Source organism: Apostichopus japonicus, chromosome 21, assembly GCF_037975245.1.
Source record: "Apostichopus japonicus isolate 1M-3 chromosome 21, ASM3797524v1, whole genome shotgun sequence".
NCBI lineage: Eukaryota > Metazoa > Echinodermata > Holothuroidea > Aspidochirotida > Stichopodidae > Apostichopus > Apostichopus japonicus.
The window spans coordinates 21,131,937-21,155,291 of NC_092581.1; the positions used below are offsets into that span (position 1 = coordinate 21,131,937).

Consider the following 23,355-nt stretch of genomic DNA (forward strand, 5'->3'; position numbering starts at 1 on the left):
ATGTCAATAAAATACCCTCTGTACATGTCAATAAAATACCCTCTGTACATGTCAATAAAATACCCTCTGTACATGTCAATAAAAATACCCTATGTATATGTCAATAAAATACCCTCTGTACATGTCAATAAAATACCCTATGTACATGTCAATAAAATACCCTCTGTACATGTCAATAAAATACCCTCTGTACATGTCAATAAAATACCCTCTGTACATGTCAATAAAATACCCTCTGTACATGTCAATAAAATACCCTCTGTACATGTCAATAAAATACCCTCTCTACATGTCAATAAAATACCCTCTGTACATGTCAATAAAATACCCTCTGTACATGTCAATAAAATACCCTCTGTACATGTCAATAAAATACCCTCTGTACATGTCAATAAAATACCCTCTGTACATGTCAATAAAATACCCTCTCTACATGTCAATAAAATACCCTCTGTACATGTCAATAAAATACCCTCTGTACATGTCAATAAAATACCCTCTGTACATGTCAATAAAATACCCTCTGTACATGTCAATAAAATACCCTCTGTACATGTCAATAAAATACCCTCTGTACATGTCAATAAAATACCCTCTGTAAATGTCAATAAAATATTCAGTTGGTGATGACAGGTATTTTGTAATGAAGACAAAATAGATATGATCCTTCATACTAATGACACACACTGGGTAAATCAATTGTTTGTATACTGCAACAACTATTCTGTAAATATTAGATTAAATTTCAAGTTTAAATTATTCTTTGCTTTTAACAGGAAACTTTAGGCTGCTAATGTCTGTGAAATTACAATGAAGGTTTGTCCCTATAAATTGCACATTTTTTAACAATCATTTTGCTAATATAAACAAAATGATTATGTCGTCTTGACTTTCACATTTTATTAAATAGTACTTCAAGTTTTACTTTGAGTAGATTGTAAAAGGAAGACGATATGAGCAAGATGTACAAACAAATTGTGCACTTTTATTCATGACCAATCTTTAAACAGATAGCCTGCATACATATTAACCGTCCACATGTAAGACTAAAGCACAACAGTTTAAATTGGGAATATCTCTAAAACATGAACTGCAAGGAGTGTTAAGGCAACACTTGTCTGGTGTCTGGTCAAAAATATTTATAAAATATTTTGGAATCTTGAAAATACATCTTTGTCTTCCATCATAACAATTACATTAACCAAATGTGGTAGTAATGCTCAAAGTTCACTAAAGCTTTATACTGCCACCTTCAAAATCTTACCTTCCTGAAGTCAATTAATTGTTAAGGTTAATAAGTTAACCCTCCTTAATCTCTGGAAATTTGATAGCATCAAGATAATAACATTTGATTCATTTAACCATTCTGTTCATGTAAGAAAATGGGTGAGGGGATGAGAGGAGCGGTTTGGGAGAACATTCCTTTGACTGTCATACAAAGAGAACATAAATTTAAGCAACCCAATTTATTAGATGGTACTAAAATGGAAAAAAATATTTATCAACATTTATTACAGCCTGGAAGAACCTCTCCTCTCCAATTTCAGAACATAAACTTGCATATGGTAGCCTTGTGAGGCCATTTGTCTTGGTCCACAATTCTGTCATTGACATCGACAAGATTTTTTGCAGCCGATTAATCAATCGTTTACACAATCCAAAGATAATTCCTGCACTTACCAATAGTTAATAACTTTTTCACAAACTAGCTCATCGTTTAGGTCACCTACAGTACTAGCTCCCACATGAAACCTTCCGCAATTTCGCAAAGTACATAGGCCCAAAGTTCTTTTTCAGATCAGGAACGATCAGTTGCCCATATCTGGGTGTATTGCTGTATGTGAACACTGGCTTTGTACATGAGGCCAAAGGTGAAAGGTCAACTACCTGAATTTGCATACCATACTCTTGTGTGCACTTTGAAATAGCTCCTTGGACAACACCATCATTTTGTAGGGAGGACAGACTGCAGGTAGAATATACCACATCTCCACCAGACTTAACTGTGAGTAAAGCAGAGCTGTTCAGGAAAGACACATGAAGAGAACAAAATTACAAAAGTAAGGAAAGGACATCTGAGAGAATATTTTACTTGAAAACCAATTATTCTAACAAAAGTACTAAGAGCATGAATGGAACAGCAACATCCTCACATCATCATTTTAGCATCTAGTCTAATAAAGGAAGGGGTCCTTAGGGTAGTAGGATCCTCTGTGCATTCTGTGACATAAGTAGGGTAGTAGGATCCTCTGGCATTCTGTGACATAAGTAGGGTAGTAGGATCCTCTGTGCATTCTGTGACATAAGTAGGGTAGTAGGATCCTCTGTGCATGCTGTGACATAAGTAGGGTAGTAGGATCCTCTGTGCATTCTGTGACATAAGTAGGGTAGTAGGATCCTCTGTGCATTCTGTGACATAAGTAGGGTAGTAGGATCCTCTGTGCATTCTGTAACATACAGTAAAGTAGGGTAGGGTAGTAGGATCCTCTGTGCATTCTGTGACATACAGTAAAGTAGGGTAGTAGGATCCTCTGTGCATTCTGTGACATAAGTAGGGTAGTAGTATCCTCTGTGCATTCTGTGACATATGTAGGGTAGTAGGATCCTCTGTGCATGCTGTGACATAAGTAGGGTAGTAGGATCCTCTGTGCATTCTGTGACATAAGTAGGGTAGTAGGATCCTCTGTGCATTCTGTGACATTAGTAGGGTAGTAGGATCCTCTGTGCATTCTGTGACATACAGTAAGTAGGGTAGTAGGATCCTCTGTGCATTCTGTGACATAAGCAAGGTAGTAGGATCCTCTGGCATTCTGTGACATAAGTAGGGTAGTAGGATCCTCTGTGCATGCTGTGACATAAGTAGGGTAGTAGGATCCTCTGTGCATTCTGTGACATAAGTAGGGTAGTAGGATCCTCTGTGCATTCTGTGACATAAGTAGGGTAGTAGGATCCTCTGTGCATTCTGTGACATACAGTAAAGTAGGGTAGGGTAGTAGGATCCTCTGTGCATTCTGTGACATAAGTAGGGTAGTAGGATCCTCTGTGCATTCTGTGACATATGTAGGGTAGTAGGATCCTCTGTGCATTCTGTGACATTAGTAGGGTAGTAGGATCCTCTGTGCATTCTGTGTCATACAGTAAAGTAGGGTAGTAGGATCCTCTGTGCATTCTGTGACATAAGCAAGGTAGTAGGATCCTCTGTGCATTCTGTGACATAAGTAGGGTAGTAGGATCCTCTGTGCATTCTGTGACATAAGTAGGGTAGTAGGATCCTCTGTGCATTCTGTGACATAAGTAGGGTAGTAGGATCCTCTGTGCATTCTGTGACATAAGTAGGGTAGTAGGATCCTCTGTGCATTCTGTGACATAAGTAGGGTAGTAGGATTCTCTCTGCATTCTGTGACATAAGTAGGGTAGTAGGATTCTCTGTGCATTCTGTGATATAAGTAGGGTAGTACAGTAGGATCCTCTGTGCATTCTGTGACATAAGTAGGGTAGTAGGATCCTCTGTGCATTCTGTGACATAAGTAGGGAAGTAGGATCCTCTGTGCATTCTGTGACATAAGTAGGGTAGTAGGATCCTCTGTGCATTCTGTGACATAAGCAGGGTAGTAGGATCCTCTGTGCATTCCGTGACATAAGTAGGGTAGGATCCCCTGTGCATTCTGTGACATACATTCAAGAATTTAAATGCTTTTTAACAAAACTGCACTTGTTAGTTACATTATTTTTGCTTAATTTCCGACAATAGGTGTACTTGTTAACGACAACTTCTGTTTAAATTTTTCATGCCAATACATCTTCATTATCTCTCTGGTACATCTGGCAACTTTTCAAACCTTTTTAATGGTCATTCCCTACGTAAGGAATCGAGGTTTGCGACAATCTTGATTCCCAAGTTAAACACTAAAACAAAATGGTTTGACTGTTTTATTTCAAGCACATGTTGTTTGTCTAATGAATTCATCATGTGCACAACACATGATAGTAGTCAAATTTATGACAATGAATACACAATGTAGAGTAGTTGACAGGTTGTTGTTGAGTAGTTGTTGTTGAGTAGAGTAGTTGACCTGGGGTCCCAGGCTCGAATGCAGCTAAAGTTGGTTATTCAATACTACCTTTCTCTTTTGCATACTCTGAAGTCTTTATATATTAATTCAAACATATATCTTACAAACTAACCAAAGTAATTCTTCCTGAAGTGATGGCAGTTCCCATCGTTCTTTTGATCTTCTTGGTTTGAATATGTTATTGTTTTTCTCTTTTACGGAGAGTCTATCGGTTGTACAAGGAACATCTACGAGAATCTGTTTTAAAAAAGAAGAAGATTAGTCTGTCATCAGGAATGCCGGAACCTGCAGAGCCAAGACGTCATTTCCATTAAAAAACAAAACTTGATTTTCCAGATATAAGGTACAGTAACGACAAAATTTACATGTACGTATTACCACAAAGTACATTAATATACTTCTTAAGATTTGGAACGTCTAATCATCTGATATCAATGTCAGATTTCTTCTAAGTCAATTTAATGACCTTTTGCAGCTAAGATCTATTTTCTTAGAATGAGTATAGCATTACAGAGAACAACATCTATTTATTTATTCATGGCATATTTAGAAATGTTTCTGACAGTGTACAATGATTAATAGAAACAAGATATCCATTTTCCAATCAATAATACTTGACGTAAGCCATAGACCTACAATGGCCTGTTAATTTTCTACCTTGTTTATTATCAGGCAATGACTATTAACGAGACAATAAAGTAGTTACTGTACCTAAAATTTGGTAAAATAGTCAAATTTCACCCACATTGGATATTTCTGTATCTTCATCGTAATCAAAGCTTTGTGATATAATATTCTGTTCTGAATGATAATGATAATGCAGATTTGGTAGTTGCCTCTTCTTGCTTCCTATTATAGCCCTCTAAATAGTAGTTACCTTATCGAAAGTATCTGGAGCTGATGCCCCCCATTCTTGGCCTTCAGAAGAGGTAAGCTGTATTCTACCTGAGTTGAGAATTTTGTCTGGTACGTAGGATTTAAGAACTGTTTCAAGCCTTTTTCTACGTGCAGTGGACGGTTCATTCAAAATAATACCACCTGAGATTAATGTAAAGGAGGTAAAATGAGAAATGGGTTTAATCTACAGTATGTATGATCAATGTGTATACTGTATGTTATTGGTGTACCCTATACACCTACAGTAGTGATAGGTGGATTCTATGTGAGCAGGAAGGTAACGCATTGGAGAATAATGACTAACTGTCCTTTTGAGGCCAATATTTGCGACAAACAACTGCAACTTTGACCATGGTCCTGAAGTTTCAACATTTTTTTTTTATAGCAATTGTCCAGATTCTGTACCCAAATTATGACGAAACATTAACATTAGTCATTCTAAAATAAGATATTAGATTTCTGCAGTGGTTCTAGAGATAGACTGCTTTAGGATATGGCAATAAACCTTACACAGTGCGTTATGTACAGTATATAGTTTCTGAGAGATACTGTAATCTGCTGGACGTCATCATCAGTCTTGAGTTTTAAATAAATTTCTAGTTATAGATACAAGATAAGCTTTACCTTCCTCTGAAATGCCCAACATTGCCAATGCTTTTCCTCCAGGAGCCGCACACATATCTAAAACTGAATCCTTTGGCTTTAAATCTAGTGCCATAACTGGTAACAGGGATGAAGCATCCAATAAATAGTACATCAAGAGACCAGAGGCATAGTCAATTCTGGAAGGAGGGAACCTCTGAAAGTTACCAATCGGAAAAGTGAAGCACCTCAAGGCTGGATTGGTGTTAAAGGTGCTAACTACCGTCTCAACATCAAGTTCTTCAAGTGAAATTGAGGGTTCATGAACTTGGTCTTGTCCTATCATGTATTCCAGTTTAGACTCATATCCAGCCGCTATGATGTATTCGTCTTTCCAAGAATGTTTGTGCTGTGACCTTTGACCCTTGATGCCAGAGATATTGCTCTGAGTAGGTTCATCTTCTAATGTAGCTATCCTACTGTCTTTATGGACCACACTTTCATTTGTATTGTCTACATTCATACTACATTCCTCACTTAATGCAAATTCATCACTTGATGCAAGTTCATTGCTAAGGGTGGAATTTGTCAATTTTCCATCTTGAAGTTGAGATTGGTCTCTTTTCCAAGTTACTGCTTCTTTCTCTTTATGGATGTTTCTCAATTTAATGGCAGCCATCTGGACAAAGTCGTCAGCATCCAGCTCTAACAACTTTTCAATTGTTTCATGTTCATCACAAAAGTTGTTAAACAGAGCACCATACTTTTGTAAAGAGAGCAAACCCAGTCTAATTGATGGCCAATCTTTGCCAAATTGAGCACCATAATGCTTGTCAAAATGGTTCAGAGCTAATCGAGTGGGGTCATTTTTCAAAGCACTTGATTCCTATTAAGAGAAAACACAATGCGGTAATTAATTATTGTAGAAAAGAATGCAATAATAATAATGAGTAATCTTGCGGTACATGGTGCAGAGTGTCCAGCGGGTTTCACAGACCGTACCAAGTTAAAGTGACTAATGAAGAACACTTAGAAAATAGAAAAGACTTAATGCCACACTGTTCGAGAGAGTCCAATGATCTGAACTTAACTGGATGTGACTTCCACAAGGGAGGAGCTGCGTCCTGGAAGCTACAAGACAATGGGATTGAAGCTGGAAAATGGGACGTGACAAAGGGGTCTTTGATCAAGATATAATGTTGTATAAACCTTGGTGTGCCAAGTTGTATGGCTCAAAGACTCACAGAAGAATTTTGTAGTCTATACGGTCCTTAACAGGGTATTGTAGTGTAATCTTATATAGATCATCTCAACTCTGAATCAGATACTGCATGTATGCATTAAATGTACAATACAAGCACTGGTAAATGATGGAAATCTACCGTGCCCTTGCACCAACCTCCATTACTGTCATATTGTCTCTGATACTATCTAAGCAGAGCGCGACCATTGGTTCGTGCGTATAGCGTACAAGATTTTTTTTGGCAAATATACCTCCCAGATCGCCGGAAATAACACTTCCCAGACTCAATAATGCTCCAAAACCTCCTTAAATTTGAGATCTCATGGCTTAGAAAATTAAGTTGGGGGAAACACATGGGCGTCTGCTGAAAAAAAAATCAGGGGACAGATAATCCAAGTAGAATTTTGTATCCGATGGGTCTGGGTCCTCTCCCAGAAAACAATTATAGACTGCTGCAAATGCGATTTTCTTCCAAAATTTAACAATTGTGGATAAATGTAATAAAGTGAGAACTGCTGCATGTCATTTGCACAATGCTGGATCAAACTGCGCCAAAGTTCCATACAGGGAAATTTGCAATGTAGCGTTTGGTCAAGACAAATTGGAGGGGATAGGGTATATCATGTCCCCACCACTGAAAAAGTTGGTGGAGATGCGTCCCGTTGTCTCCACCAGTTTGTGTCGTTGTTTGGTGATATTTAGTAACAAATTGTGACATGGTAAGACATGCGCGTAGCGAGGAATTTGCCAAGGGAGGGCGAAGCTTGTTGGCAAACTTTCTACGCGTGGCGCCACCATGAGTTGGCGCGAAGCGTAAAAGAAAATTTTGGCCGAAAATGCCTCCCAGATCACTGGAAATGGCACTTCCCAGGCCTTGTTAGTTGCATCTAAGCATTTTCTATTTTGAAATCACTAGCGATATCATAAAAAAATATGCTCTAAATAGTCACAAAAAAAACTATGCCACCAAATATTGGGGGGGATATTAGATACTATACCCCCCACCTAAAATATTGGGGAGACATGTCCCCCGTCCCCCCGTGATCGCCGCCCATGCTTGTGATACATAACAAGTTGAAATGACAGATATACTCACTCGATAAAAATAAAATTATTCTTACATATACTGTATCTAAGTTTTGCAGTCTGTTGAAAATGTGCATATCTATATATCAGTTTTTCTGTGACTTCAAATGTTACTGAATAATGATGTTTTGGACCTACCTTTGGAAATTGATACAATCAGTTGAAATTTCCCAGAGGGTGTCATAATACTGTATTTATGACACTAGTCTAATACAGTACAGTAGGCCTCAAAAGAATTTGGTCTAACTACTGTATACTGTACTACTGTAGGCTATATACTCTAATTTGTTATGACTCGTTTAAGAAATAGCTACTTACATTTACCTCCTTTAAGTGAATTGCAACAATTGGACCGGACAATTTAGTTGGGATCTCTAACTTAGGCTACAACAAAAGCGAATTCGCTGGAGTGGGGGTATAAAGGGAGAGGGCAGGAGTTCAAACAAAGTACCCTAGGATATCCTACCTAACACTAACGCTTAGGTTTAATTAGGCTACGGTGAAATAGTCTTACTCACAGCGGTAACCCATTTCTTTTTCGATCTCCTCCATTGAATACATATTTGTTCATTATGAGCCAAGAAATTGGTTCTTCGAGCTATAACACGCAAGTGGTAAAACATTTTTGCTGATTTCAAACTAAGTCAAAACAGTTAACTGCAGTCTTTGGAGTGGGTCGATACCTGTTCACGTGCGTTTGTTTACATCGTTTGTACTTCACTTCCGGGTCAGTGTAAAGACACGTCTAGTTTAATGTAATGGTATGCAGCTGAATACAACTAGAAGTAGAACTTGGAAGGTCGTGGGGTTCGAAATTTGCAACTAAAAAACGCCATCTAATCGAAAGTTAAACTTTACCAAAAATGAATCGAGAATATTCAAAACGAAGTCCAGGTAATAAACAAATAGAAGAATTAAACCTTACATACCTTTTGTTAATCTGAATTTGTAAACAGTAGTATCGGTACGTAACTTGTTGTATATAAAAAGCGTACACTACTACAGTGATCTCTAGGCCTAGCCTAAGTTACAGACAGGCTATTATGTACAGTGATTTGTACAGTTGAGCAAGAACCAGGTCAGGCAACTACATATTACTACCCAGTAAGTATGAATCCATTGCACATATACTGCAATTACTGTAATACGGTACAATACATGCAGTTACTGGCTGGTTAAGACACGTTTTGGTTATCTTACCAAGATAAAGTTACCAAATCATTATCGTCTTTACTTTTGCCGAAGCGGAATTTCCTAGATCTACAAAAAGCAGTTTGATGAATTCATCACCATACAGTTACATGACATAGCCTAAATACTTTCCTCAGGTTTTTTTTGGCCATATACGAAGTGTAACAAAACATGATGCCCATTCATCGGTCAACGAAAGGTCGGCATACACTCAAAGCCCGTAACCCGCAAAAGTATGCAGAGTACCTACAAAGGCAAAAGAAAAGAGCGAAAGAAAGTCGGGACAGGTTGAAGGTTGAACTGAAGAGAGAGAATCCTCATCATTCGGTGATTGAACGGAAAGAAAGAGAAAGACTGCTAAATAAAGAACGACAACAGCGACACAGAGATAAACAAAAATTTCCAACCGTGGTAAAACCTAACAAAAATATCGCACAGACAAAGAAAAAATATATTCTCAGAATAAAATTAAATCCCACAGCAAATACAAAGGTCAAACAAGTGAACTCCCAAAGTACTAGTAAAAAAATAAAATGAGTCCTGGAGGAAGAAAGAGGTCAAGTAACATTCAAGTCAGAAGTTTCCGAAAGAAAGATGCATTTTGGAAGAGAAATAGCGAAAGGAAAAACTGTACATAACATTAAAACAATTGTCGCAAATGTGAACTGTTTATTTCAGCTTTGACCTTGAATATATACTAAGTACTTTGTGTTGACATTTTCCAGGTGAGGTTGGTTCAGCCAGCCATTGAGAGCCAATCAGCTAGAACGTTTAAGCTACTGTTTATTCAGTACAAGCTGTTAGAGGAATGACTGCACAAGTTTCATTTCCTACAGTCTGGGATGGACTCCTTCTCCCCACAATCTGTTGAAACATGGGAAATACGATAGTTAAGAACATATCGCATATTTTATAATTAATTGCATATTTCATACTGTACTTTAATGTACCACTATTATAGAAAGTTATCGAAAACTCTGTCAGACAAAAGGATGTTTCCTGTTTTCATTGATCAAGTTATATGCAGAATGCAGAACATCTGTGCCATATTTCTCCATCAAACACTGCAGACTATATATGGTTATTACAGCAAACAGATCACATTCATTAACCAAGTAGTCACAAACCTTAATTCAAAGGTCACCAACTGTATTAATTGATTTGTTAGTCCCTAATCCAACTGTATGGGGGCCATGAAAGTAGGCACAGCAAAAAGAAAGCATTCTAAGCATGTTGTGTTCATAATGATATGTTTAGATAATGTCAAAAGTACTGTTACAGTATTTCATATTGAGAATGTAGTAAAGAAGAAAAGGAAGCTAAGAATAACTTAGACAAATATACTGTGGTAGACCAGCGTTGAATAAGCATGTGCTATGTAACAATTCATTGCAAGGGTAATAATATTCAAGTATCTTTAAATCATTGTACACATGGTATTATCATGGCTAAGAAAAATGGTCGTCTGAGTTTGTATAAATTTCATTTAAATTCAAGTCTTGTTTTACATAATTTGTAATTGGTCATTAGTTCAATATCATGGTGTATCACTACTGAACTGCAATCATAACTGCTTGATAATTTTTTTGTAATAAAACTAAAAATATAACAACCAAGTTGTAATAGAATGTGGTGTCAATTTTGGGTTCTTTACTCATCTGTTATGACTTGGTTTAATGCAGAGTTGTAGAGAGTCACTTCACATTTAGGTTGAGTCGAGTCATTACCAGTGATTTTTCCTGACATTGTGCCATTACCAGTGATTTTTCCTGACATTGTGTCATTACCAGTGATTTTACCTGACTTCAAGTCATTACCAGTGATTTTTCCTGACATTGTGTCATTACCAGTGATTTTTCCTGTCTTCAAGTCTCTACCAGTGATTTTTCCTGACTTTTAGTCATTGCCAGTGATTTTACCTGACTTCAAGTCACTACCAGTGATTTTTCCTGACATTGTGCCATTGCCAGTGATTTTTCCTGACTTCAAGTCACTACCAGTGATTTTTTCTGACTTCAAGTCACTACCAGTGATTTTTCCTGACATTGTGTCATTGCCAGTGATTTTTCCTGACTTCAAGTCATTACCAGTGATTTTTCCTGACATTGTGCCATTACCAGTGATTTTTCCTGTCTTCAAGTCTCTACCAGTGATTTTTCCTGACTTTTAGTCATTGCCAGTGATTTTACCTGACTTCAAGTCACTACCAGTGATTTTTCCTGACATTGTGCCATTGCCAGTGATTTTTCCTGACTTCAAGTCATTACCAGTGATTTTTCCTGACTTCAAGTCACTACCAGTGATTTTTCCTGACTTTTAGTCATTGCCAGTGATTTTACCTGACTTCAAGTCACTACCAGTGATTTTTCCTGACATTGTGCCATTGCCAGTGATTTTTCCTGACTTCCAAGTCATTACCAGTGATTTTTCCTGACATTGTGCCATTGCCAGTGATTTTTCCTGACTTCAAGTCACTACCAGTGATTTTTCCTGACATTGTGCCATTACCAGTGATTTTTCCTGACATTGTGTCATTACCAGTGATTTTACCTGACTTCAAGTCATTACCAGTGATTTTTCCTGACATTGTGTCATTACCAGTGATTTTTCCTGACTTCAAGTCACTACCAGTGATTTTTCCTGACATTGTGCCATTACCAGTGATTTTTCCTGACATTGTGTCATTACCAGTGATTTTACCTGACTTCAAGTCATTACCAGTGATTTTTCCTGACATTGTGTCATTACCAGTGATTTTTCCTGTCTTCAAGTCTCTACCAGTGATTTTTCCTGACTTTTAGTCATTGCCAGTGATTTTACCTGACTTCAAGTCACTACCAGTGATTTTTCCTGACATTGTGCCATTGCCAGTGATTTTTCCTGACTTCAAGTCACTACCAGTGATTTTTTCTGACTTCAAGTCACTACCAGTGATTTTTCCTGACATTGTGTCATTGCCAGTGATTTTTCCTGACTTCAAGTCATTACCAGTGATTTTTCCTGACATTGTGCCATTACCAGTGATTTTTCCTGTCTTCAAGTCTCTACCAGTGATTTTTCCTGACTTTTAGTCATTGCCAGTGATTTTACCTGACTTCAAGTCACTACCAGTGATTTTTCCTGACATTGTGCCATTGCCAGTGATTTTTCCTGACTTCAAGTCATTACCAGTGATTTTTCCTGACTTCAAGTCACTACCAGTGATTTTTCCTGACTTTTAGTCATTGCCAGTGATTTTACCTGACTTCAAGTCACTACCAGTGATTTTTCCTGACATTGTGCCATTGCCAGTGATTTTTCCTGACTTCCAAGTCATTACCAGTGATTTTTCCTGACATTGTGCCATTGCCAGTGATTTTTCCTGACTTCAAGTCACTACCAGTGATTTTTCCTGACATTGTGCCATTACCAGTGATTTTTCCTGACATTGTGTCATTACCAGTGATTTTACCTGACTTCAAGTCATTACCAGTGATTTTTCCTGACATTGTGTCATTACCAGTGATTTTTCCTGTCTTCAAGTCTCTACCAGTGATTTTTCCTGACTTTTAGTCATTGCCAGTGATTTTACCTGACTTCAAGTCACTACCAGTGATTTTTCCTGACATTGTGTCATTGCCAGTGATTTTTCCTGACTTCAAGTCATTACCAGTGATTTTTCCTGACATTGTGCCATTACCAGTGATTTTTCCTGTCTTCAAGTCTCTACCAGTGATTTTTCCTGACTTTTAGTCATTGCCAGTGATTTTACCTGACTTCAAGTCACTACCAGTGATTTTTCCTGACATTGTGCCATTGCCAGTGATTTTTCCTGACTTCAAGTCATTACCAGTGATTTTTCCTGACTTCAAGTCACTACCAGTGATTTTTCCTGACTTTTAGTCATTGCCAGTGATTTTACCTGACTTCAAGTCACTACCAGTGATTTTTCCTGACATTGTGCCATTGCCAGTGATTTTTCCTGACTTCCAAGTCATTACCAGTGATTTTTCCTGACATTGTGCCATTGCCAGTGATTTTTCCTGACTTCAAGTCATTACCAGTGATTTTTCCTGACTTCAAGTCACTACCAGTGATTTTTCCTGACTTTTAGTCATTGCCAGTGATTTTACCTGACTTCAAGTCACTACCAGTGATTTTTCCTGACATTGTGTCATTACCAGTGATTTTTCCTGACTTCCAAGTCATTACCAGTGATTTTTCCTGACATTGTGCCATTGCCAGTGATTTTTCCTGACTTCAAGTCATTACCAGTGATTTTTCCTGACTTCAAGTCACTACCAGTGATTTTTCCTGACTTTTAGTCATTGCCAGTGATTTTACCTGACTTCAAGTCACTACCAGTGATTTTTCCTGACTTTTAGTCATTGCCAGTGATTTTTCCTGTCTTCAAGTCTCTACCAGTGATTTTTCCTGACTTTTAGTCATTGCCAGTGATTTTACCTGACTTCAAGTCACTACCAGTGATTTTTCCTGACATTGTGCCATTGCCAGTGATTTTTCCTGACTTCAAGTCATTACCAGTGATTTTTCCTGACTTCAAGTCACTACCAGTGATTTTTCCTGACTTTTAGTCATTGCCAGTGATTTTACCTGACTTCAAGTCACTACCAGTGATTTTTCCTGACATTGTGCCATTGCCAGTGATTTTTCCTGACTTCCAAGTCATTACCAGTGATTTTTCCTGACATTGTGCCATTGCCAGTGATTTTTCCTGACTTCAAGTCATTACCAGTGATTTTTCCTGACTTCAAGTCACTACCAGTGATTTTTCCTGACTTTTAGTCATTGCCAGTGATTTTACCTGACTTCAAGTCACTACCAGTGATTTTTCCTGACATTGTGTCATTACCAGTGATTTTTCCTGACTTCCAAGTCATTACCAGTGATTTTTCCTGACATTGTGCCATTGCCAGTGATTTTTCCTGACTTCAAGTCATTACCAGTGATTTTTCCTGACTTCAAGTCACTACCAGTGATTTTTCCTGACTTTTAGTCATTGCCAGTGATTTTACCTGACTTCAAGTCACTACCAGTGATTTTTCCTGACTTTTAGTCATTGCCAGTGATTTTTCCTGACTTCAAGTCACTACCAGTGATTTTTCCTGACTTTTAGTCATTACCAGTGATTTTTCCTGACTTTTAGTCATTGCCAGTGATTTTTCCTGACTTAACGCAGTGTTAGTATCATTTTGAAAGAGTCACACTGGCTCCCTGTGAAAGATCCGATCTACTCTACTTAAAAGTCCTGTTGTTTGTCCATAAATGTGTTCACAATGCTGTTCCTGGTTACTTAAAGAACCTTATGATTGTTTCTCGCCCTGCTACCCTGTTGCTTTTTGTACCACGGGTACTCAGCAGATTTGGTACAAGAGCCATCGCCTTTTGTGGGCTGAAGCTTTGCAACTCTGTTCCTATCCCTATCTCCATGATCGACAACATTGATAGATTCAAAGGTCAATTCAAGCACATGTTCTTTTCTATTATCATTGGATTTTATACTTTAAGATTAATATGTGAGTTTTTGTCATGTTTGTTTTCAGTATATCTTGTTTCGCACTAGCCCTCTTGTGCATGTCTATGTATTGCGGCATAGATAGAAGCTGGGCTGTATAAATACCTTATTTCATCTATCATCTATCTATCTCTACAGGAAAAATAATTCACAAACTTGTTAGAGTTGAATTACTTTAAACATTTAAACTTCTCATTACAACATTTTGTTAAGCTAAGAACATCTTGAAGTAGCCAGTTGATTTTTGGTCTCTGATGATCTAAATGCCCGAGTCAAATCAGCAACCAATTGATATGATAGTAGATAATACTCTCATTTCATGAATGACAGTAGCAACAGTTTTGATCTTTTTGTAAGAGAAACAGCAAGTATATTTCAAGCCATTCATACTGTTCATACGAATGCCTTGAAGGGTGACATGAAGATACCGGGCTATAAAAAACTTGCTGATACCAAGACCTCATCAGTTCTTTCATTTTGTTCCCAATAAAAGGACATTTGTTCAAAAAGGGTCAGTGCAAAACATTCTTTCCAAACCAATGATTGATGCTGATTACACCATAGCCTAAAATACAAACCAATGATTGATGCTAATTAAACCGTGCATAAAATACAAACCAATGATTGATGCTAATTAAACCGTAGCATAAAATACAAACCAATGATTGATGCTAATTACACCATAGCATAAAATACAAACCAATGATTGATGCTAATTAAACCGTAGCATAAAATACAAACCAATGATTGATGCTAATTAAACCGTAGCATAAAATACAAACCAATGATTGATGCTAATTAAACCGTAGCATAAAATACAAACCAATGATTGATGCTAATTAAACCGTAGCATAAAATACAAACCAATGATTGATGCTAATTACACCATAGCATAAAATACAAACCAATGATTGATGCTAATTACACCAAAGGATTGATGCTAATTACACTGTAGCATAAAATACTCCACATTTGGCTCTTGCACTGTTTTGTTCCACATTTTTGGCTGGACACAAATTGTCTACAAAACTGAACATATCCAAATTTGTGATGATTTTTCTTACAAGTTTAATTGGAACATGATCACTTGTGTTGAATTTTTTACGTTAGAATATTCAGTACTGTACTCTGCTTTATTGAGATGAATTAAAGAAAATCCTGGTACTTAAATTATATACCTTGACGAGTTCCATTACGATTTCTTTGTACAGTAATGCTGTGGCCGAGTGGATAAAGGCAGTGGCATTCAAAGCAATAAGGCTCAGCAATCGGGAGGTTCCGGGTTCAAAATCTGGCCTGGTCATAGTAAGGTGGGATTTTCATCCAAGAGCAATCTATGGTTTTCCCATCTGAAATGACTTTCCAAATTGAAAACATTCCAAATTTTGAGTTAAAAGTGTTGAATTGGAAGCCACCCAACGTGTTAGTTGTAATCCATAAGCCCTTATGGGTTTAGCTAAAATTGTGATAGCTTAACCGTAGAAATAAATGCTGATTATTATTATTGTATAAAAGAATTTTGTTTGGGCAAAGAATCATGGAAAAGTTTGTAACTTTCATCACCAAACCAAATCAATTTTATAGCAATGACAAAATATAAGACAAAAACATGTATTTCTTTTCGTTTGTAGCGGTAAAACGTCTGATGAAAGAAGCCCAAGAGTTGCATGAACCAACAGAACAGTACTATGCCCAACCATTGGAGGTGAGTTGAACAAACTGTTGTTCAAACTGGGATGAGATAAATGTTCATGATAAAGTTTAACAGCAATCTGTCTTCAGTTACAGCATTATTGAAATGTTACAGTTTGGAATATATATAGTCAACTAACAGCTCTTGGGGGTTTGGGGTGGAAAGAGGGAGGGGACGAGTGGCGGTGCAAAGAAAGTTGATTCTTATCTATGGAGGCTACTACTGGGCATTTTCTAGGGTAATCTAGTTCTTGTTCACAGAGAACACTGCAATGTAATGATAACACAGTAAGGAAGATAAATTCTGTACTTGAGACCATCAATTAGAATCACACAGTAGTTGAAGGAGGTGAAACGGAAAGACCATGAACCTTATCTTATAGACACATTTGGTAATTTTAACATCAGAAATGTAAAATGCAATAACCATACATTAAAACTACAGTGGATGGCACTACTGTAGAGGCTAGCATAAACCTGCCCATTCCCCTCCAACCCCCTCCCCACCCCCACCCTCTCTTCCATGGTGTTCTGAGTATAAAAATATCAAGATTGATTACCTCAGTCTGAGAACACTTTTAAACTCTTTTGCAGGACAATTTATTTGAGTGGCATTTCACAGTTCGTGGACCACCAGACTCTGACTTTGATGGTGGATTCTACCATGGTAGGATAGTATTACCCCCAGAGTACCCAATGAGGCCACCAAGTATAATGTTATTGACAGTAAGTTTTATCTCTTAGATGGCTATTGGCTTACCAACTTTTTATTAGTCAATTATTTGGAGCAAAACAGCAAACTAGAAAGCATTATTGGCAACTTACTATACTGTTATATAATGTAAACTGTTGATTGTTCTGGTGCAGCTGCTGGTTGTTTAGAGTGTGAAGGTCACCTTGCAATTGGATTTTGTCCCATTGTCGAAAATATTTATCTTTAATGAATGATCTTATGAGCAGTTTATTTTAGGAAGTGAACATTCTAGCAAGAGGCATTCACATACTATAACTAGCAAAGATCAGTCTAAACAAGTTAATTTGTAATAAAACAAAATGAAATATTTCAGCCTTTTTCATAACAACTAAATGGCTCATGAATCTACAAATGGGTACCATGACTTGCATATCAAAGTATTGTAGACACACAGTTGTGGTATGTGCAGCAACAGGAAATGCTCAAGCTGTATTTATGTTATTCCATTTATGTTATATATAAGTTATTTTGATGTTCACAGCCAACAGGGAGATTTGAAGTGGGAACAAAAATATGTCTGTCTATATCAGGACACCACCCAGAAACATGGCAACCATCGTGGAGCAGTAAGTACACATGAAACAATACCCTGCAGGTGTAGGTAACAATACCCTGCAGTTGTAGGTTACAATACCCTGTAGGTGTAGGTAACAATACCCTGCAGGTGTAGGTAACAATACCCTGCAGGTGTAGGTAACAATACCCTGCAGGTGTAGGTAACAATACCCTGCAGGTGTAGGACGTATTCCCTTCCATAGATTTGTATTTAGTATTCCAGAGATTCAGCATATTTTACAGGTGAAAACCTTGAAAACTGAATTAGCTAGAGAAATACTGCTTGGACTATATCAAGACTAAAAATGTGTCTAAAGTCATCTATGTCTGTAATACACAAATTGTAGTCAGTTCTCATTGACTACAGATTTATACAGATGGTGATGAACAAAAGAGCAATGGCAGTTTCTACCAGAACCTGCAACCTTTTCTTCTGTTTGGGGTCATCGTGTCTTTAAATTTCATTCACCGATCTACAAGAATTTCCAAGGAATGCAATTATTTTAAAACAGTTCAAACTTTCTACAAGACTTCATACAAAGTGTTTTGGTACTTGAGAATCATGGACTACCTTTAGAGAGCTGCTATCCCATTAAGAAGATGTTCCCAATCTTTCTGTTGGGCCTTTGTGTAGAGACTTGAGATTCCAAACAGCCAGGAGCCAGTATGAAACATTCTATGCATGTATACAATTTCTCAATCAGTTTTCCATTATTCATTTACTTAGATAATTATATATCATAACTCCGCTCCTCGCTTACCTGTCTCTCCACAACCTTAACACCCTTGTTCTTCCTTGCCTAGAATGAACTGGTAACCTTTTAATACTGGGTGCCTTCTATGACCGGCTCCTCCGGTCAATGCCCTTCTCATTCTTCATCCAACAGCAGTATTTCTCATGAAATCTCTTCCCTGCCACTTTCTTGGTTGCATCGCATGAAACCGGGACATGATCCTTGGTGCAAAGTACTGTGGCTTCTGACTGGTGCCTCAAGTAAAGAAATGGCTATATATAGGAATCACCAGTAACTGAGGACTGGATAGATCAGTCGGTATTTAGCTCTGGGTTTGTAACTGTCGCTGGTTCAAAACCTGTTTTAGCCATTCATTTCTTTGCCCTTTTGAGGCACCTCAGTGTCCGCACCCCTCTTCTTACCAAATGGGCTAACATAGCAATTTTTGGTTCCTTGCTTTAGCAAAAGGAACCTATGTAGTCAACTTGGCATGTATGTGTGTCTGTAACACTTGAGTGGGTACACTGTAACTCAACAAGGAAAAGTTGAACGTAACTCAAACTTGGTATTTAGATCCGCCATAGTGTGCCCTATTGTTTTCGGTGCTTGTAAAGGTCACCAAAGGTCAGTTAGTGGCCAAAAACCAAAATAATAAACAAACCAATAACTCCCATTGATAGGGTCTGACATGTTTTGTTATTTTGGAGTAGTTATAAATGGGGTAGGTGATCGTTTTCAAACTTAACAGTCGTGTGATTCAAGGTCAACAAAAATTAGGGGTCAAAAACTAGTATTTTTGCGATAACTTGAGAACAAAATGTCCGTCAAGGTTGGGAGTTACGCTATTGTAATTCATTAGTAGACCCCCATCTTTGTGACCTTTGACCTTAGGTTGACCTCCGGTGACCTGTATTAGTTTCTTTGGTTATTTGAATTTTTGTGGCCATATTCAGTTCTCAAATGGTCTTCCGATCAAAATTGTCCATGAGTTGACCCCTGTGTGACCGTCGGGTGCAAAGTTTTCAGAGGTTAACTTTTTATTTATAAATGTGCTCATTTTAAGAAATACAGGGCAAAGAAGAAAAAAGTTTGTCAATATTTTAATATATGATACAGCTCTGTGTGCTCTATAGATGAAACTAACTCCCGCTTCGATCTGACACCTGGATCTTAAGTTATTAGGTGCCAAAGGTTGGATTTGATACTTTTTTAGCAATAACATTGTGTGTGTACATTGGAGTGCATAACAATTTTATGATGGAGTGCACATCATCGTAGGGAACATTTTTCATAAAAACCGTCATGCCACCCAGGGTCGCTTATGGGCAAAAAACTGTCCACTTATGCTAATTTTTGCAACAACTTCCAGTAACAAAGTCTGACATGGCTGATATATTGGGACAAGTTGTAAATGAAGTAGGTGCACGTTTTTCTATATAACCGTTATGTAATCCAAGGTCACCAAAGGTCAATTATTGCTCAAAATATGTTTTTTGGGTGCAATAACTTGTGAAACTCCAACTGATGGGGTCTGACATGGTTGACATTTTGGGACTTGTTATGAATAGGTTAAGCGATTGTTTCCAAACATAAGGGTCATGTGATCCAAGGTCAACAAAAGTCAATTATGGGTAAAAAACTCAACCTCCAAACTGATCAAATTGTCCATAGTTGACCCCTGTGCGACCTTCATGCACAAAGTTATCAGAGTTCAAGGTTTTGTTTGGTTTTGAGAGGTGGACCTCTGTTGACCTCACATGACATTGGAATAGTGCCTCCAGTGACCTGTATTAGTTTTTTTTAAGTTAAATATTTGAATTTTTGTGGCCAAATTTTAATTTTCCATGGGTTGACTCCTGTGCACCCAAAGTTATTAGTACAGTTCGGATGATTCTGCAAGCTCTTATAAACAAATCTAACAAAAGTCAACAGATTCTCAAAAGGACCATCATTGATTTGTGATATTTATGGCAATAATATTGTGTGTGTACATTAAACCCGGAAATATCAATTTTAGGATAGTGCTTAGTCGTTATAAGCAAGGAACCATAGTGCCCTTGGGCTTTTGTTTTGCTATGGAGTGCCATTCAGATTCAATCACAGCACCTTTGGCTATTGTGTCATTTTAAGTTCATAATTGTGGCCAAATTTGATCTCAACTATACCTATGTTCTTATTTTTTGTTTCTTTTTCGCACTCATCTTTCATCAGTTCGTACAGTCTTACTGGCCATTATCGGATTTATGCCCACCAAGGGTGAGGGCGCCATAGGGGCTCTGGATTACACTACTGAGGAACGAAAAGTGCTGGCTAGAAAGTAAGATGCGGTTAAAATGTCTAGTTGAAATATAAATTATAATAAGTTATAAACATGTCTACAATATATACATGTAGAGCAGATATTTTTAGTGAAGAGGGTAAATTTAACTGCTGGTATGACCAAGGGTGGTTCATTCATGGGAAATTGAAATTACAAGTTTCGCTTCTCTTCTGTGTTGTGATAACTTGGTGTAGGTTTGTTCTCATAAAAAGTAGTCCCTTCAATTTTGTGCAGTTCATTCAAATCACATAACAATCTTCATACCACCAACAACCCTTGAGCCATCTACAACCTGCTTTAGCAAAGCTTATATACAGGTATTGTGAAAAATTCAAAGGAAGCCTGAAACTTAAATTGGGGGGGGGGGGGGAGGGTTGGAAGGAGGGGTTCTGTTTCTCAGACAGGGAAGCAATCAAACTAAGATCCTGGTGTTTTGCAAATACTCTGTTGAAATTACCAGGGAAGTTTCTTCTACTTATAGGGAAGGGCAGCCCCTTTTTTAGTAAGGAGAATTAAGTGCATTATTTATTTATATTTAAGGTCACAAGAGTGGAAATGCAGTATTTGCCAGGTGCCGAATAAAACTGTTTTACCTAAAGTCACGTCTTCTGAGAAATCTGAGGCGACACAGCGAGAAGCAAGAGAAATTGCTGCCCAGATATCTTTTAAGGTGAGAATTCAGAATGGAGAGGAATTGTGTATTACTGAAACACAGTCTGACATACTAGTCCAGCTAACATTAAAAGGATTATTCCACACTGCTAGTTGAAATAGGTAATATCTTACTTCTTACCTCCTAACAGATATCGTTGCTTGATTGTCAGTGTTCATGTTTACAATTACAATCATCTGTTGTATCTAAATATTCAGAAACTGTGGAAAGAACATCAAAGGATGGTGAAAACTGATTAAGAAAATATATTTACTTATGACACAATATTCAGTTTTGCTTAACAACAGAATGCTGAACACTGTATTACTCAAAAACATCATCAAAACATTGCATGTAGACTGTATTACTCAAAAACATCATCAAAACATTGCATGTAGACTGTATTACTCAAAAACATCATCAAAACATTGCATGTAGAGTTTTTATCACAAGAAGAATTAGGTATTTTCAACATAATTGATCTTGGTATCTTTATAGAGTTGGAAAGTTGCTTTGTTTGGATAAACCTAGAATTGAACATATGATTTTTATTGTTCACCATTTCCCTGATTTGATAGAATCTGTCACAGGTTTTGAACTATAGAAGAATTTAATTTCAGAAATTAAAAATAGTTCTTCGAAAAAATGCTCATACGTATTCAAAATTTAGACCAACATTCTCAAGTAATTGACCCTCTATTTGACATTGTCTAATTAAAACTCCCGATTGGTAGTGCATAATGTGAAAGCTTGGAAGCACCAGGAGAAGACTTTCAAAACGTAGGTGCTAATTTTTGCAATATTTTACAGAAAGAGGACAAGTCTGCTTCCAAAGAGTCACCAGAAGACAACACAGACGGTCCTGCAGCTGGACCAGCCCAACCTGGACCAGCCCAACCCGGACCAGCCCAACCCGGACCAGCAAATGCAGGTGCAATGGCTCAAAATCCATTTGCAATGTTCCAGAACCCCCAGTTTCCATTTCAACCAGGACTATTTCAATTCCCTCCTAATTATATGAACCAAGGTCAGATGCCCTTCAATACTCCTAATGTAAATCAAATGGACCAATCACAGGCTAGTACTCCTCCATCGTCAACCAATCAGCAGTCATCCAGCACACCAAATGAACAATCCAATGTACCCAATAATGGAGCAAACAGTTCACAACCAGGAACGGAGCTTCGTCAGAGGTCCACTCCTAACGCCATAACCAGTGAAACAACTTCAAGAGGGTCTAATGAAAGCAGGACACCAGAAAACAACCAGCCAGTGACAGGGGACATGTGGGCTATTGTTCTCATCCTGCTTATATCTCTTGTCATATCATCATTAATAGCTCGAAGAATGTACGTTACATATGAATACAAATTTGATGACTCGTCTATGCTGTGACAATTGCTGTCTTATCGTGCCAGTGAAAGAGATAATTGTAAAGAGGAGTTGGGTAGGGGAATGGGATGCATAGAGAACACTAAATAATGGCTGGTAGGACTTAATAATTACAATACATCAAATATTACAATGCATAAAACAACATGCTTGAAAAACATCAGTTTGCTGTTCTTTATTATAGTAGCTTTATGAAAGCCTAGGTAGCTGTTAGTGTCCGCCACACAACCATTAGGATCACAGTTCCAATCCTGACCCGGAACTAGATTCTCTTAACCTATTCAAAATTGCCCTTTGCAGTGTTGTTTGCAGAGAGGAAGTGGCATCTCTGGTTTGTGAAATGTGGTTTGGTTTAGGTTTGTTAACCACAGCTACAAAGCAATGATTCCTTCAATTTGGCAAGCAGTTACTTCAGGTACTTGCCTTTTTCAGAAGTTGTTTATAGTGAATGTTCCACTTCATTGTTGTATTTATTCCTATGACAACCAGTTACATTGTCATCTTTCACGTAAACTTGGTATTTTGGGTGTAATAAATGATGGCATTAACTTTACAGAGGATTCCAATCTTAAAGAATGACATTTAAGCAAATAAATATTTTACTGAAAACATGTATTTACGTCATAAGATGGCAGAAAAGTACAAAACTAAATATCTATGATATTAGAA

General features: G+C 37.5%; 2 protein-coding genes across 3 annotated transcripts; one reads left to right on the forward strand and one right to left on the reverse strand.

The window, feature by feature from the left end:
* Positions 1-522: 522 nt before the first annotated feature.
* LOC139963239 (5-cytosine rRNA methyltransferase NSUN4-like) lies at positions 523-8,620 on the reverse strand. Its single transcript, XM_071963859.1, has 5 exons — positions 8,400-8,620; positions 5,595-6,438; positions 4,951-5,111; positions 4,186-4,310; positions 523-2,020 (listed from the first exon to the last, which is right to left on the reverse strand). The coding sequence occupies exons 1-5, from the start codon at positions 8,502-8,504 to the stop codon at positions 1,735-1,737; spliced, it is 1,521 nt and encodes a 506-aa protein (XP_071819960.1). The 5' UTR covers positions 8,505-8,620; the 3' UTR covers positions 523-1,734.
* On the forward strand, positions 8,609-23,234 carry LOC139963243 (ubiquitin-conjugating enzyme E2 J1-like). 2 transcript variants are annotated; one of them, XM_071963866.1, is made up of 7 exons: positions 8,609-8,775; positions 16,219-16,292; positions 16,874-17,005; positions 17,515-17,599; positions 20,534-20,639; positions 21,183-21,312; positions 22,105-23,234. In XM_071963866.1, the coding sequence occupies exons 1-7, from the start codon at positions 8,745-8,747 to the stop codon at positions 22,687-22,689; spliced, it is 1,143 nt and encodes a 380-aa protein (XP_071819967.1). In that variant the 5' UTR covers positions 8,609-8,744; the 3' UTR covers positions 22,690-23,234. The 2 variants fall into 2 exon arrangements, with proteins under 2 accessions (XP_071819967.1, XP_071819968.1); XM_071963867.1 differs by lacking the exon at positions 8,609-8,775 and adding an exon at positions 14,286-15,897.
* The last annotated feature ends 121 nt before the right edge of the window (positions 23,235-23,355 follow it).